General features: G+C 54.7%; 1 protein-coding gene across 6 annotated transcripts in view; it reads left to right on the top strand.

The window, feature by feature from the left end:
- The window catches only part of IFT140 (intraflagellar transport 140), a 252,984-nt gene that overhangs the window by 115,185 nt on the left and 124,859 nt on the right, over positions 1-12,940 (top strand). For all 6 annotated transcript variants that reach the window (XM_048868017.2, XM_048868016.2, XM_048868013.2 and 3 more), the window contains one exon: positions 8,693-8,820. In XM_048868017.2, the coding sequence (XP_048723974.2) occupies positions 8,693-8,820 (128 nt within the window). The remainder of the gene's footprint in view (positions 1-8,692; positions 8,821-12,940) is intronic.

Raw genomic sequence — 12,940 nt, 5'->3', positions numbered from 1 at the left:
CCTCTGTTTCAAGGCAGATCGGTCTTCGCTCATCCCATGACGGTGCAGTTCTTGAAAGGTCTGGAGCGCCTTTACCCGCATATCCGGGACCCAGTTCCCCCCTTGAATCTTGTGCTGTCAAGACTCATGGGACTCCCCTTTGATCCCTTGGCTTCCTGCTCCCATCATGGAAGGTCTCCTTCTTAGTTGCTATAACTTCAGCCCACAGGGTATCCGAGATCGGGGCACTCATGTTGGAACCACCTTATACGATCATCTATAAGGACAAGATCCAGCTGTGTCTGCACCCGGCCTTTCTGCCCAAGGTCATCTCCCAGTTCCATACTGGCCAAGACATATTCTTACCAGTGTCACGGAGTGTGGGGGAGTCCAGGCCCTGCACCCCTCTTCCTGGGATCCACTGAGACTCTCAGCCAGCCAGTAAAACAGAAGGTTTATTGGACAACAGGAACACAGTCCACAACAGAGCTTGTGGGTACAACCAGGACCCCTCAATCACGTCCTTCTGGGGGAGCAGGGAGCTTAGACCCCAGCCCTGGGGTTCCCTGTGTTCCTCTCCCCAGCCCCAAACTGCCAACTAAACTCACCCAGCAGGTTCCCTGCTCCAGCCTCCGTCCACATTCCTGGGCAGAGGTGTTACCTCCCCCTCCCCCTCCTGGCTCAGGTGACAGGCTCTCAGGTCTCCCATCCCCAGGGCACATTCCCAGGTCAACACTCCCCCCTCCCTGCTGAGTCACATCGTCACATCTCTCCCCCCTTTGAGACTGAACTGAGCGGGGTCACTGTGACCAGTGATCTGGGGAAGTTCGGGGCCCCCTCTCCGGGACAGCGCATCCGCTATCAGGTTGGCACTTCCCTTCACGTGGACCACGTCCATGTCGTAATCCTGCAGGAGCAGGCTCCATCTCAGGAGCTTGGCGTTGGCTCCTTTCATCTGGTGCAGCTAGGTCAGGGGAGAGTGGTCGGTGTAGACGGTGAAGTGTCGCCCGAAGAGATAGGGCTCTAGTTTCTTGAGGGCCCACACCATGGCCAGGCACTCCTTCTCGATGGCCGCGTAGTGTTGCTCCCGGGGTAGCAACTTCTTGCTCAGGTACACGATGGGGTGTCTCTCCCCCTTTTCATCCTCCTGCATTAACACTGCCCCCAGTCCCGTGTCGGAGGCGTCGGTGAACACCACAAAGGGCTTGTCAAAGTCTGGGTTTGCCAGGACTGGGCCACTGACCAGAGCCTCCTTCAGCGCCCGGAAAGCCTCCTGGCACTGCTCGGTCCAGACCACCTTGTCTGGCTTCCCCTTCTTGCATAGCTCAGTGATGGGGGTGGCTATGGCGCTAAAGTGGGGCACAAATCTTCGGTAATATCCTGCCATCCCAATAAAGGCTTGGACCTGCTTTTTGGTGTGGGGAGCGGGCCAGTCTCTGATCACCTCCACCTTGGCTGGTTCCGGCTTTAGGCAGCCGCTCCCCACCCGATGGCCCAGGTAAGATACTTCCGCCATCCCCACCTTGCACTTCTCCGCTTTTATGGTCAGCCCAGCCCCCTGGAGTCAGTCCAGCACTTGTCTAACCTGGGACACGTGGTCCTCCCAGGTCTGGCTAAAGACACAGATGTCATCAATATACACCACGGCAAAACTCTCCATCCCCCTCAGGAGCTGGTCCACCAGGCGCTGGAAGGTGGCTGGCGCTCCCTTGAGGCCGAAAGGCAGGTCAGGAACTCATAGAGCCCCAGAGGGGTGATAAAGGCCGATTTCAGTCGGGCATCTGCATCCAGCGGCACTTGCCAGTAGCCCTTTGTAAGGTCCATGGTGGTGAGGTACCGAGCTCCTCCCAGCTTGTCTAGGAGCTCGTCCGGCCTGGGCATGGGGTAGGCATCAGATACAGTGATGGCATTGAGCTTCCGATAGTCCACACAGAACCGGACCGACCCGTCCTTTTTGGGGACCAGCACCACCGGCGAGGCCCAAGGGCTGGCAGATGGCTGGATCACCCCCAAAGCCAGCATGTCCCGGACCTCTCTTTCCAGGTCCTGAGCAGTTTTCCCTGTGACTCGGAAGGGGGAGCATCTTATCAGCGGGTGCGACCCTGTCTGCACCCGGTGGACAGTCAGATTAGTGCGTCCAGGCTGGTTGGAAAACAGCTGTCGGTACGGATGCAGCACCCCCCTGACCTCAGCTTGCTGGGCAGGGGTTAGCTGATCCGAGAGGGGAATTGTTTCCAGGGGGGAACCAGCTCTGGTCCCAGGGAATAGATCTACTAAAGGGTGATCTCCCTGCTCTTCCCACTGTCCACACACGGCCAACACCACATTCCCCCTGGCATAATATGGCTTCATCATATTCATATGGTACACCCGGCGGTGGTGCGCCTGGTTCGACAGCTCCACCACATAGTTTACCTCATTGAGCTGCTTGACGACCTTGAAAGGGCCCTCCCAGGCGGCCTGTAGTTTGTTCTTTCTCACTGGGATGAGAACCATCACCGGATCCCCGGTGGCGTAGGCGCGGGCCCGCGCCGTGCGGTCATACCAGACCTTCTGCTTCTTCTGGGCTCTGGCCAGATTCTCCCTGGCCAGGCCCATGAGTTCAGCCAGTCTCTCTCGGAAGATCAAGACATACTCCACCACTGACTCTCCATCGGGAGTGGCCTTCCCCTCCCACTCGTCTCTCATCAGGTCCAGGGGGCCCCTCACCCTCCTTCCATATAACAGTTCGAAAGGCGAAAATCCGGTAGACTCCTGGGGCACCTCCCTGTACGCGAACAGCAGGTGAGGTAAGTACTTGTCCCAATCCTGCGGGTGCTGGTTCATAAAGGTTTTCAGCATCATCTTTAGTGTCCCGTTAAACCTCTCCACCAGCCCGTTGGACTGGGGGTGATAAGCTGAGGCCCAGTCGTGCCGGACCCCACAAGCACCGGAGCAGGGCCGACATGAAGTTGGAGCCTTGGTCTGTCAAGACTTCCTTGGGGAACCCCACTCGGCTGAAAATGGTCAGGAGCGCATCGGCCACGGTGTCTGCTTCAATGGAAGCTAAGGGCACTGCCTCGGGGTAGCGGGTGGCAAAATCTACCACCACCAGAATGTATTTCTTCCCCGACCGGGTCGTCTTGCTGAGAGGCCCCACGATGTCCATGGCCACCTTCTGGAAAGGCTCCTCTATGATGGGCAAAGGTCTCAAAGCTGCTTTCCCCTTGTCCCGGGCCTTCCCCACCCTCTGACAGGGGTCACAGGTTCGGCAATACTGCCGGACCGTGGTAAAGACCCCGGGCCAGTAAAAGTTCTGTAGCAACCTCTGCCGGGTGCTCCGGATTCCCTGGTGCCCTGCGAGGGGGATGTCATGGGCCAGGTACAGGAGCTTGCGGCGATACTTCTGGGGGACCACCAGCTGCCTCCTGATCCCACAGGACTCCACTTCCCTTGTGGGAGCCCATTCTCGGTACAGGAACCCCTTCTCCCACAGGAACCTCTCCTGGCAGCCTCTCCTCATGGTCCGTACCACACCAAGGTTGGCCAGGTCCCTGAGCTTCCGCAAGGAGGGATCTTTCCTCAACTCAGCCTGGAACTCAGTGGCTGGGGAAGGGATGGGGTCCGGTTCCCCCTCAGTGACCAGGTCTGAGGCCTCAGCCTCTCTGAGCCGTGCCCCTCGGCGCTCCCTCCCCACCAGGGTAGGGTCCTGCGCCTCTGGTGTGGTACCCTCCCTGAGGTCAGGGTGCAGTGCCCCTTGTCGGCTCTGGCTACGCGTCACAACCAGGGCGGTCTGGGGCTTGCTTGGCCAGTCCTCTAGGTCTCCCCCCATCAAAACTTCAGTGGGCAAATGGTGGTGTACCCCCACATCCTTGGGGCCCTCCTTGGCCCCCCATTTCAGGTGTACCCTTGCCACGGGCACCTTGAATGGGGTCCCGCCCACCCCTGTCAGGGTCAGGTAGGTGTTGGGCACCACCCGATCTGGGGCCACCACCTCAGGCCGGGCCAGCGTCACCTCCACGCCCGTATCCCAGTATCCATTGACCTTCCTCCCATCCACCTCCAGGGGAACAAGGCACTCTCTCAGGAGGGACAGCCCCGCGCCCACCCTGTAAACCGAGCACCCTGAGTCCAGAGCCTCCAGCCCTCTGGCGGAGCTGGCCTGGGGTACTCTTCCCTCCTGAGCAGGTGGTAAACTGGTAGGCCCCCTTTCCTGGGTCGTCTGCCCCTCGTCCAGCTGGGTCCCTACCCAGTTAACCCTGGGTAGGTTGGGTCTGCTCAGTTTGTCCCTGAGCCCGGGGCACTGGGTCCGAACGTGGCCTCTCTGGCCACAGTGATAGCAGCTCAGGTCACGTTGGTCCCCTCGAGCAGGTCGGAGGGGCCCGACGCCAGGCGTTCCCCTTGGGAGGGGGTTCTCCCTATTTCCCCGCTGGGAGGCCCCCTGGTGACTCTCTCTCTGCATCGGGGGGGGCCTGTTCTTTTGGGACTCCTCCCGGCTACCCCCTGACCGACTGTTCACAAACTCGTCAGCCAGCTGCCCTGCGTGCTGGGGGTTCTCGAGCTTTTTGTCCACCAACCACAGCCTCAGGTCGGAAGGGCACTGTTCATACAGTTGCTCCAGTACAATTAGGTCAAGCAGGTCCTCTTTAGCTCGGGCCCCAGCTGTCCACTTGCGGGCATACCCCTGCATCCGGTTGACCAGTTGTAGGTAGGTGACCTCAGGCGTTTTACGCTGACTCCGGAACCTTCTCCGGTACATCTCGGGGGTCAGCCCAAACTCACGGAGCAGGGCCTGTTTGAACAGTTCATAGTCCCCTGCCTCCGGCCCTGTCATCCGGCTGTACACCTCCACGGCTTTGGGGTCCAGTAAGGGGGTGAGAAACTGGAGCCTGTCTGCAGGGTCAACCCTGTGCAGCTCACAGGCATTCTCAAAGGCCGTCAGGAAGCTATCTATGTCCTCCCCCTCCTTACGCTGGGCCAGGAAGCACTTATCAAAGTTCCTTGCAGTCTTGGGTCCCCCCTCACTTACCACAGCCGGGGCCCCACTGCTCCTCAGCCTGGCCAGCTCCAGTTCATGCTGTCTTTGTTTCTCCTTCTCCTGACGTTCCCTCTCCTTCTCCTCCTGCTCATGTTGACGTTGTTTCTCCTTCTCCTCCTGCTCATGTTGACGTCGTTTCTCCTCATGTTGACGTTGTTTTTCATGATCCTCCAGCTCCCTCATTTTCATCTCCCTCTCCCATTCCAGCCGCCTCCGCTCCAGGGATGGGGAGCTCTGCCGGGAGGATCCCCTGCTGGCTGCTGGGGTCAGGGTGCCCTCGGTATTCGCTGGGCTTCCCCCAACCCCTCCCCCAGGCATAGGTAGGAAGGGTCTCGGGATGTCCTCGGCAGCCGTCTGACCCCTCCCAGCGCGGTCAGGCCCCAGGGCCCACGCTGCGTCTGCCGAGCGGCTTCCCTCAGGGACAGGGATCGGGTCATCCAAGCGATCCCTCTCCTCCAACTGGGCAATCAGCTGTTCCTTGGTGGACCTCCCGATGCGCAGCCCCCTCTGCCTGCACAGCTCCACCAGGTCGCTCTTAAGGCATTTCGCGTACATCTCCCTGCTGGCCATTCGCAGGCCGGGCAGCTTCCCACGGTTTCCAGGAAAAGCCCTTAGTGTGCCAGTCCTTCTTGAGGTCACCACCTCTTTGCCAGGGTCGAGCTGCAGACTTCTCCGCCCCTGGGACCGCTCGCTGCAATCCCCCGGGGGACCCTGTAACTGCAAAAATCCTTCTCTCTGGTCACACATTCCCAGGGGTTAACCGCCCCCTGAAACCGTCTCTCTCTGAATCTTCAGCACGCCTGGTCCCCGTCAATTCCCCTTCGTTTTACTGTTCCCCAGTCACTTACTGCAGGAAGCGCCGTTCACGGGGTGCAGTAGATCCCACCGCTGCCACCAGTTGTCACGGAGTGTGGGGGAGTCCAGGCCCTGCACCCCTCTTCCTGGGATCCACTGAGACTCTCAGCCAGCCAGTAAAACAGAAGGTTTATTGGACAACAGGAACACAGTCCACAACAGAGCTTGTGGGTACAACCAGGACCCCTCAATCACGTCCTTCTGGGGGAGCAGGGAGCTTAGACCCCAGCCCTGGGGTTCCCTGTGTTCCTCTCCCCAGCCCCAAACTGCCAACTAAACTCACCCAGCAGGTTCCCTGCTCCAGCCTCCGTCCACATTCCTGGGCAGAGGTGTTACCTCCCCCTCCCCCTCCTGGCTCAGGTGACAGGCTCTCAGGTCTCCCATCCCCAGGGCACATTCCCAGGTCAACACTCCCCCCTCCCTGCTGAGTCACATCGTCACAACCAGTCCTTTGTCCAAAGTCTCATGCAATGGATGAGGAACGCAAGCTGCATACCCTGAATGTCAGGTGGGCACTGGCCTTCTACATAGATAGAACAAAGCTGTTCTGTAAGTCTACACAGTTGTTTGTTGCTGTCGCAGACAGGATGAAGGGTCGCCCAGTGTCTGCCCAGAGAATTTTGTCTCGCATCACGGCCTGCATCTGTTACTGTTACAAGCTGGCAAAAGGTGGCCCCACCCGCGATCATGACGGCTCACTCAACTAGGGTGCAGGCGTCAGCAGCAGCCTTCCTCGCTCAAGTGCTGATCCAGGAAATTTATTGGGCTGCAACCTGGTTGTCTGTCCACACATTCGCTTCGCACTATGTGCTGACCCAACAAGTTCAAGACGACGCTGGTTTTGGCAGAGCAGTGCTCCAATCTGCAAGACTGTGAACTCTGAGCCCATCTCAGAGGATTCTGCTTGTGAGTCACCTACAGTGGAATCGACATGAGCAAACACTCGAAGAAAGATGTGTTGCTCATGTCCATTCCATTAAGTGCCCTCCTACCCCTCTGTTGGAGTTGTCAGCAAGAAGGAACTGAGAGGGCGTAGGACTGGCAGCGCCTGATATACCATGGTGTGAGTGCAGCACCCCAGAGGGCACCATAGCTGGCCCTATGGATACCGCTAAGGCAAAAGTCTCTGACAGCTGCACAAGTGGATGCATGCACACCTACAATGGAATGGGCATGAGCAACACATCTAGAAAAACAAGTTACGAAAAGGTGGGTAACTTCCATCCCCCTCCCATCTATTGTATAGCTGTTCCTAGATAGGATATGTGACGGGTTTGATCACAGAAACCCCCTGGGGACTTCCACCTGATGTGTCAAGACTACTTCTGCTCTTGCTTTCCTGCCCTGTCAGCTTAGGACTTCAGTGCCCTGCCTGGTTTGAGCCAGACCCACTAGCCTGCTGCAAACCCAGACCCAGGGTCTGAACCACATCCCCTAACAGCTGTAGGCTTAACTGAAAGCAACTTAGGAAGTGTTCCTGCCTTTAACACTCAGATGCCCAACTCCCAATGGGTTCCAAACCCTAAATAAATCCGTTTTAAAATCCATTTATAAAGCTTATACAGGGTAAACTCATAAATTGTTCGCCCTCTATAACACTGATAGAGAGAGAGATGCACAGCTGTTTGCCCGCCCTTTCCCCCCAGGTATTAATACATACCCTGGGTTAATTAATAAGAAAAAAGTGATTTTATTAAATACAGAAAGTAGGATTTAAGTTGTTCCAAGTAGTAACGGACAGAACAAAGTGAATTACCAAGCAAAATAAAATAAAACACACAAGTCTATGTCTAGTACTGTCAGGGTTCCCTCCCCACTCTGAACTCTAGGGTACAGATGTGGGGATCTGTATGAAAGACCCCCTAAGCTTATTTCTACCAGCTTAGATTAAAACTTCCCCAAGCCACAGAGTCTTTGCCCTTGGATTAAGTATTCGCTGCCACACCAAGTGATTTAACAAACAATCAGGGAAAGGACCACTTGGAGTTCCTATTTCCCCAAAATATCCCCCCAAGCCCTTTAAAGTACGGTAATAAAATTGAATACAGATAAAAACGTCACCAATAAGCTTCCTTTTACAGACTAGCCTCCTTCAAGTCTGGGTCCAGCAATCACTCACACCCCCTGTAGTTACAGTCCTTTGTTGCAGTTTCTTTCAGGTATCCTTGGATGTGGAGAGGCTTTCTCTTTAGCCAGCTGAAGACAGAATGCAGGGGTCTCCCTGTGGTTTAAATAGACTCTCTCTTGTGGGTGGAGACCCCCTCCTCTCTCCTATGCAAAGTCCAGCTACAAAATGGAGTTTTGGAGTCACCTGGGCAAGTCACATGTCCATGCATGACTGAGTTCCTTACCAGCCAAGCCACATTCCTGGGAAAGCCCAGATGTGATTGGCATCTTTAAGTTCATTGTTGGCTTAAGGGCTTCTTGACTGGGCACTTACTGAGAATAGTCTTTTCTCAGGAAGCTAACCAACTGCTTCACTAAAACCTACTCAGAATCAAACAAGTATGCAGCTAATATTCATAACTTCGAATACAAAAATGATACATGCATGCAAATAGGATTAATAGATTCAGTAGATCATAACCTTTACAGAGATATGTTACATGGCATATGTAGCATAAAACACATTCTAGTTATGTCATATATACATTCATAAGTATATTCCCATAAAGCCTTAAGTCACAGGATAGTATCAACAAATTGCTGTGATGCACTTTTTACATTAGTGGTGGTTGTTGGGATAAAACAGAAGTGGGCTTGATGTGCAAGCTTAATTGACAGAAAAACCTCCCTGTCAGAAAGTTAACATTTAAAGTTGCTGCTATCTCCCGTCCCCAGGGTACTGTCAAACAGTTGCTGATATTCTCTGAAGCAGAGGGGAATCCCTGCCTGTTGGATGTCTGCGGGAATTTCCTGGCTGTGGGAACGGACTTGGCTCACTTTAAAATCTTTGATCTCTCTCGCAGGTATTAATAAGCATTTACAAGGGTCTGAATCTATAACTCAGGTTTCTGTCTTTTCTTTTTTTTTTTCCTTTTTTACCTTAAGGGAATTTTGTACTAGTGAAAAATGCTAGACTGACAACCCTGGAGACTGAATTCATAGAATAAGTACATCAAAGGCAGTGGGAGTGCAGGCTTTTTTGTGGCCATGTGTGTGCATGCCCTGTAGAGGTTATCTTGGCCTATTCAGTCCTTGGCTTCTTAAAAAAATATATATGTATATATATTTTTTACTTTGTAGACTCCTGCCAAATTTTACTGCTCTACTTTCAGTGTTTACAGGGAGAAGCTGAGGTTAGAAGACCCAGCCTTACCTAGTGAGGTGTATTGCCAGGTCAATAGTATCTGATGATAAACTGATGTTTTATACACTCACAAACCACTCTTGTGAGAAGTTGACCCTTTTGTATTCTCAAGTGCTTCTTCAAATGCTTGTTCATGTCAATTCCAATCAGGTGTGAGCACGCTACATGCACGACAGCTGGAAGATTTTTCCCCTAGCAGTATCTGCAGGGTCGGTCTGGGTGCCCCCTGGAGTTGCGCCTTCGTGGCACCCAATATAGAGCCCTGCTGACTTGACCCCCCGCCGCCTCAGTTCCTTCTTACTACCTGTGATGGCTAGCTGGAACTCCACTGCTCTTGCTTCAGCAAGCTTCGCATTATCACCCTTTGTATGTATAGGTAGAATTGGTAGTAGAATAGTTACACTTAGTGTAGATTGTTTTTCTCATAAGGTTCCTATGGGGGTTCCCCCCCCCTGCCCCTGATGCTTTTCCCTGGCACCAGGGTATGCCTCAGTCCCCAGGCTTTAAGCCATGCTCAGACTGCGGCAGGCTTATGCTGAGAAATGACCCGCACACTTCATGCTTGAAGCGTCTCGGTGAGGGTAATCTTAGGGAGCGTTTTAAGATCTGTAGAGGGTTTTGCCCCAGGACCCTTAAAGACAGAGAACAGCGCCTCCGAGTTTTGCTTATGGAGGTAGCATTTAAGCCTCAGTTGGAGCCCGGTGCAGCAGACCCAGCTCCAAGTGCAGCTTCTTTGGTGCCCAGTGCTTCGGCACTGTCGACTCCTCTAGAGACCCTAGGCACCGCCACGGCTCTGTGCACAGATCCCAGACATTTGTGAGGCCCCACAAAAAGAGGAAGGCTGACAGAGGGGGTTCCCTGACCAGGTCTAAAGACCAGGTGGTCAGCAATCGGTGGGACTTCCACTGACTCCTGCCCCTGGAGGGGTCCAGTCAAGTCCAGACCACCTGGACTGCTTGCCAGCACCAGTTCCTGGCCCAATATATTCTATGGGCAAGCTGGTGATGAGAGTATCATCCCCAGTGTATCGACTCCTGGCACCGGTGGCCCATGTGGGGGAACTGCTCTGATCCCCCAGTTGGCATCTCTCGCCAGCACCAAGGGGCTCTGCTCCTCCGTGGTCATCACAGTCGGAAACCTCGGAGTCGGAAGTGGAGTCATCGCATTCCAGCAGAAGCAGAAGATCTTGCTCCTGTTGCAACAGACTGCCCTACCCGGGTCAGTGGCAGGCTCCTGAGTGGCCCTTCTGGACACCCTGGGACTATCACCAAAGCCCGGGGCAGAGCCAGGGTTCCAGATCAGCATCGGTGGCCTCTGCTGCACACGCCCTTCACACCAGGGATCCCGGCGGGGACCCATCGGGCAGCCATACCGACATCGACAATCTCGGCACTGATTGCAGCATTGACAATGGGGGCGCCGATTGCTTCACATCCTTGGCACTGAGTGCGACTCTGATCCCGGCATCGATCCTGGCACTGGCCGTGGCACCGACAGCAGCACCCAAGGGGGCTGAGGGCAGGGAGCAGGCTCCAGTACTGGCCGCCATCTCATCCTCCTCAACTCCGGATGAAGAGATGGCTGGCTCATCAATCTCTCCAGCCTTAGAGGACAGCAGGGTCCTACAGAAGCTGCTGAGACAGGTGGCCCAGAACCTAAACACCAAACTGGAGGAGGTGGTGGTGGAGGCTGACCCAATGGTCGATAGCCTTTCTCCTCCAGAGCTATCCTGTATCGTGCAGCTGCTGATTAAGACAATCAGCAATGCCACTAAGACCCTGTGGCAGACCCCGTCCTTGTTGCCGCCTACCGAGAAAAGGTATGAGTGGAGATATTTAGTCTCCTCCAAGTGGTATGAACACTTATATACGCACCCCCTGCTGGAGTCTCTGATAGTGGATGCAGCCAACCTATGCAAGCACCAAGGCTACCAGGGGCCTTCTCCCGAGAATCAAGAGGCCAAAAAGCTGGACCTCTTCGGGAGGAAATCTATTCGATGGTGGGAGATTTGAAGCTCCATATCGCTAACCATCGGGCAGTGGTTAGCAGGTACAATTACAATACTTTTGGGGCCATGGAAAAATTTGCAGAACTCCTGCCTATGGTCTCTCCCACAGAGTTTTCCGTGCTAGTAGAGGAGGGCAAATTGATCTTTCATGCATCCCTGTAGGCAGTCTTAGACACTGCGGACACAGCGTCTTGCACCATAGTTACCAGGGTGTAATGTACCTACCGGGGTGGCTATGAGAAGGAGTTCCTGGCTGCAGGTTTCTAGCCTCCCATACGAGGTACAGCAGACAGTCCAGGACCTCCTGTTTGAGGGCCAGTCTTTGTTCTCCTCAAGGACTCTCAAGCCACCCTGAAATCCCTGGGCCCCCACACCCCTGCCAACCAACGGAGGCACTTTAGACTTCAGCCCCCACCAAGGAATTATCAACCTCAGGGTAGGCAGGAGGGGTTGAGCAGGAGGAGTAGGAACTCGAGGAAGAGACCTCATCCCTCCTCTGGGCATGGCTCTTGCCAGTCTAAACCCTCCTGAGGCCAAAAACAGGCCTTTTGGAGGTGCGCCCTGGGGTGATACACCAGTACAAAGACTGGATGCCTTACCTTTTCATCCCTTCTATCCCCTTTCTATCCTGCATGGGCCCATATTACATCGGACCGCTGGGTGCGCCGCACGGTTGAGAGGAGGTATTTATTCCAATTTTCTGCCCTTCCGCACTTCCACCAACCTTACCCATCCCTCTTTAGGGAACTTTCTCATGAGCAACTCCTTAAAAAGGAGGTGTTCTCGCTCCTCTCGCTGAGGGCAGTGGAAGAGGTTCCTCAGGAGCAGAAAGGCAAGGGCTTCTATTCCCGGTATTCCCTGATACTGAAAGCCAAGGGCAGACTCAGGCCCATCCTAGACCTGTGAGAGCTCAACAAGTTTATGAAGAAACTCAAGTTCCACATGGTCTCCTTGGCTTCCATCATCTCTTCCTTGGGTCCAGAGGGCTGGTATGCCACCCTCGACTTGAAGGATGCGTACTTTCATATAGCAATCACACCATCCCACAGAGAATACCTCAGGTTTGTGGTGGACAACAACCACTTCCAGTTCACAGTCCTCCCATTTGGCCTGTCAGCGACACCTCAAGTTTTTACCAAGTGCATGGCAGTCGTGGCCGCGTTCCTCCGCAGGCGGCAGGTACAAGTGTTTCTGTACCTTGACGACTGACTGATCAAGGGCCACTCCAGGGTTCAAGTGGAGGCACAAGTCGACTTCATAAGAACAATGTTCGATGAACTGGGCCTTCTCTTGAATGTTGGGAAATCAACACTGCCCCCGGTTCAGCGGATAGAATTTATAGGGGTGGTACTGGACTCTACTGAGGCCAAGGAGTACCTATGGGAATCGAGGTTCCGGGCCCTGGGCGACATTATTCGGAGTCTCAGGCAGTTCCCCATCAACACAGCAAGGAATTGCCTGAAACTCCTGGGACACATGGCTGCTTGTACCTATGTGATGCAACGTGCCAAGCCAAGACTCCAGCTGCTCCAGTTTTGGCTAGCCTCAGTGTATCGGCCAGTTCGGGACAGTTTGGACAGGGTCGTGACTGTGCCTCGCCTGGTCCTTGACTCCCTTCTCTTCACCAGCCCCCAGCCAACTCTCTCGTTGGTTATGGATGCATCAGACTTGGGCTGGGGAGCACATCTGGGAGACCTCAGAACAAGGCCTCTGGTCTCAGGCAGAGCTCGCTCTCTGTCAATGTCAGAGAGCTGAGAGCAGTACTCCTGGC

This window comes from Caretta caretta, chromosome 10 (assembly GCF_965140235.1).
Source record: "Caretta caretta isolate rCarCar2 chromosome 10, rCarCar1.hap1, whole genome shotgun sequence".
NCBI classification, from domain to species: Eukaryota; Metazoa; Chordata; order Testudines; family Cheloniidae; genus Caretta; species Caretta caretta.
Note: the sequence above shows the minus strand (reverse complement) of the source record. Positions and strands in the feature narration are given on the sequence as shown.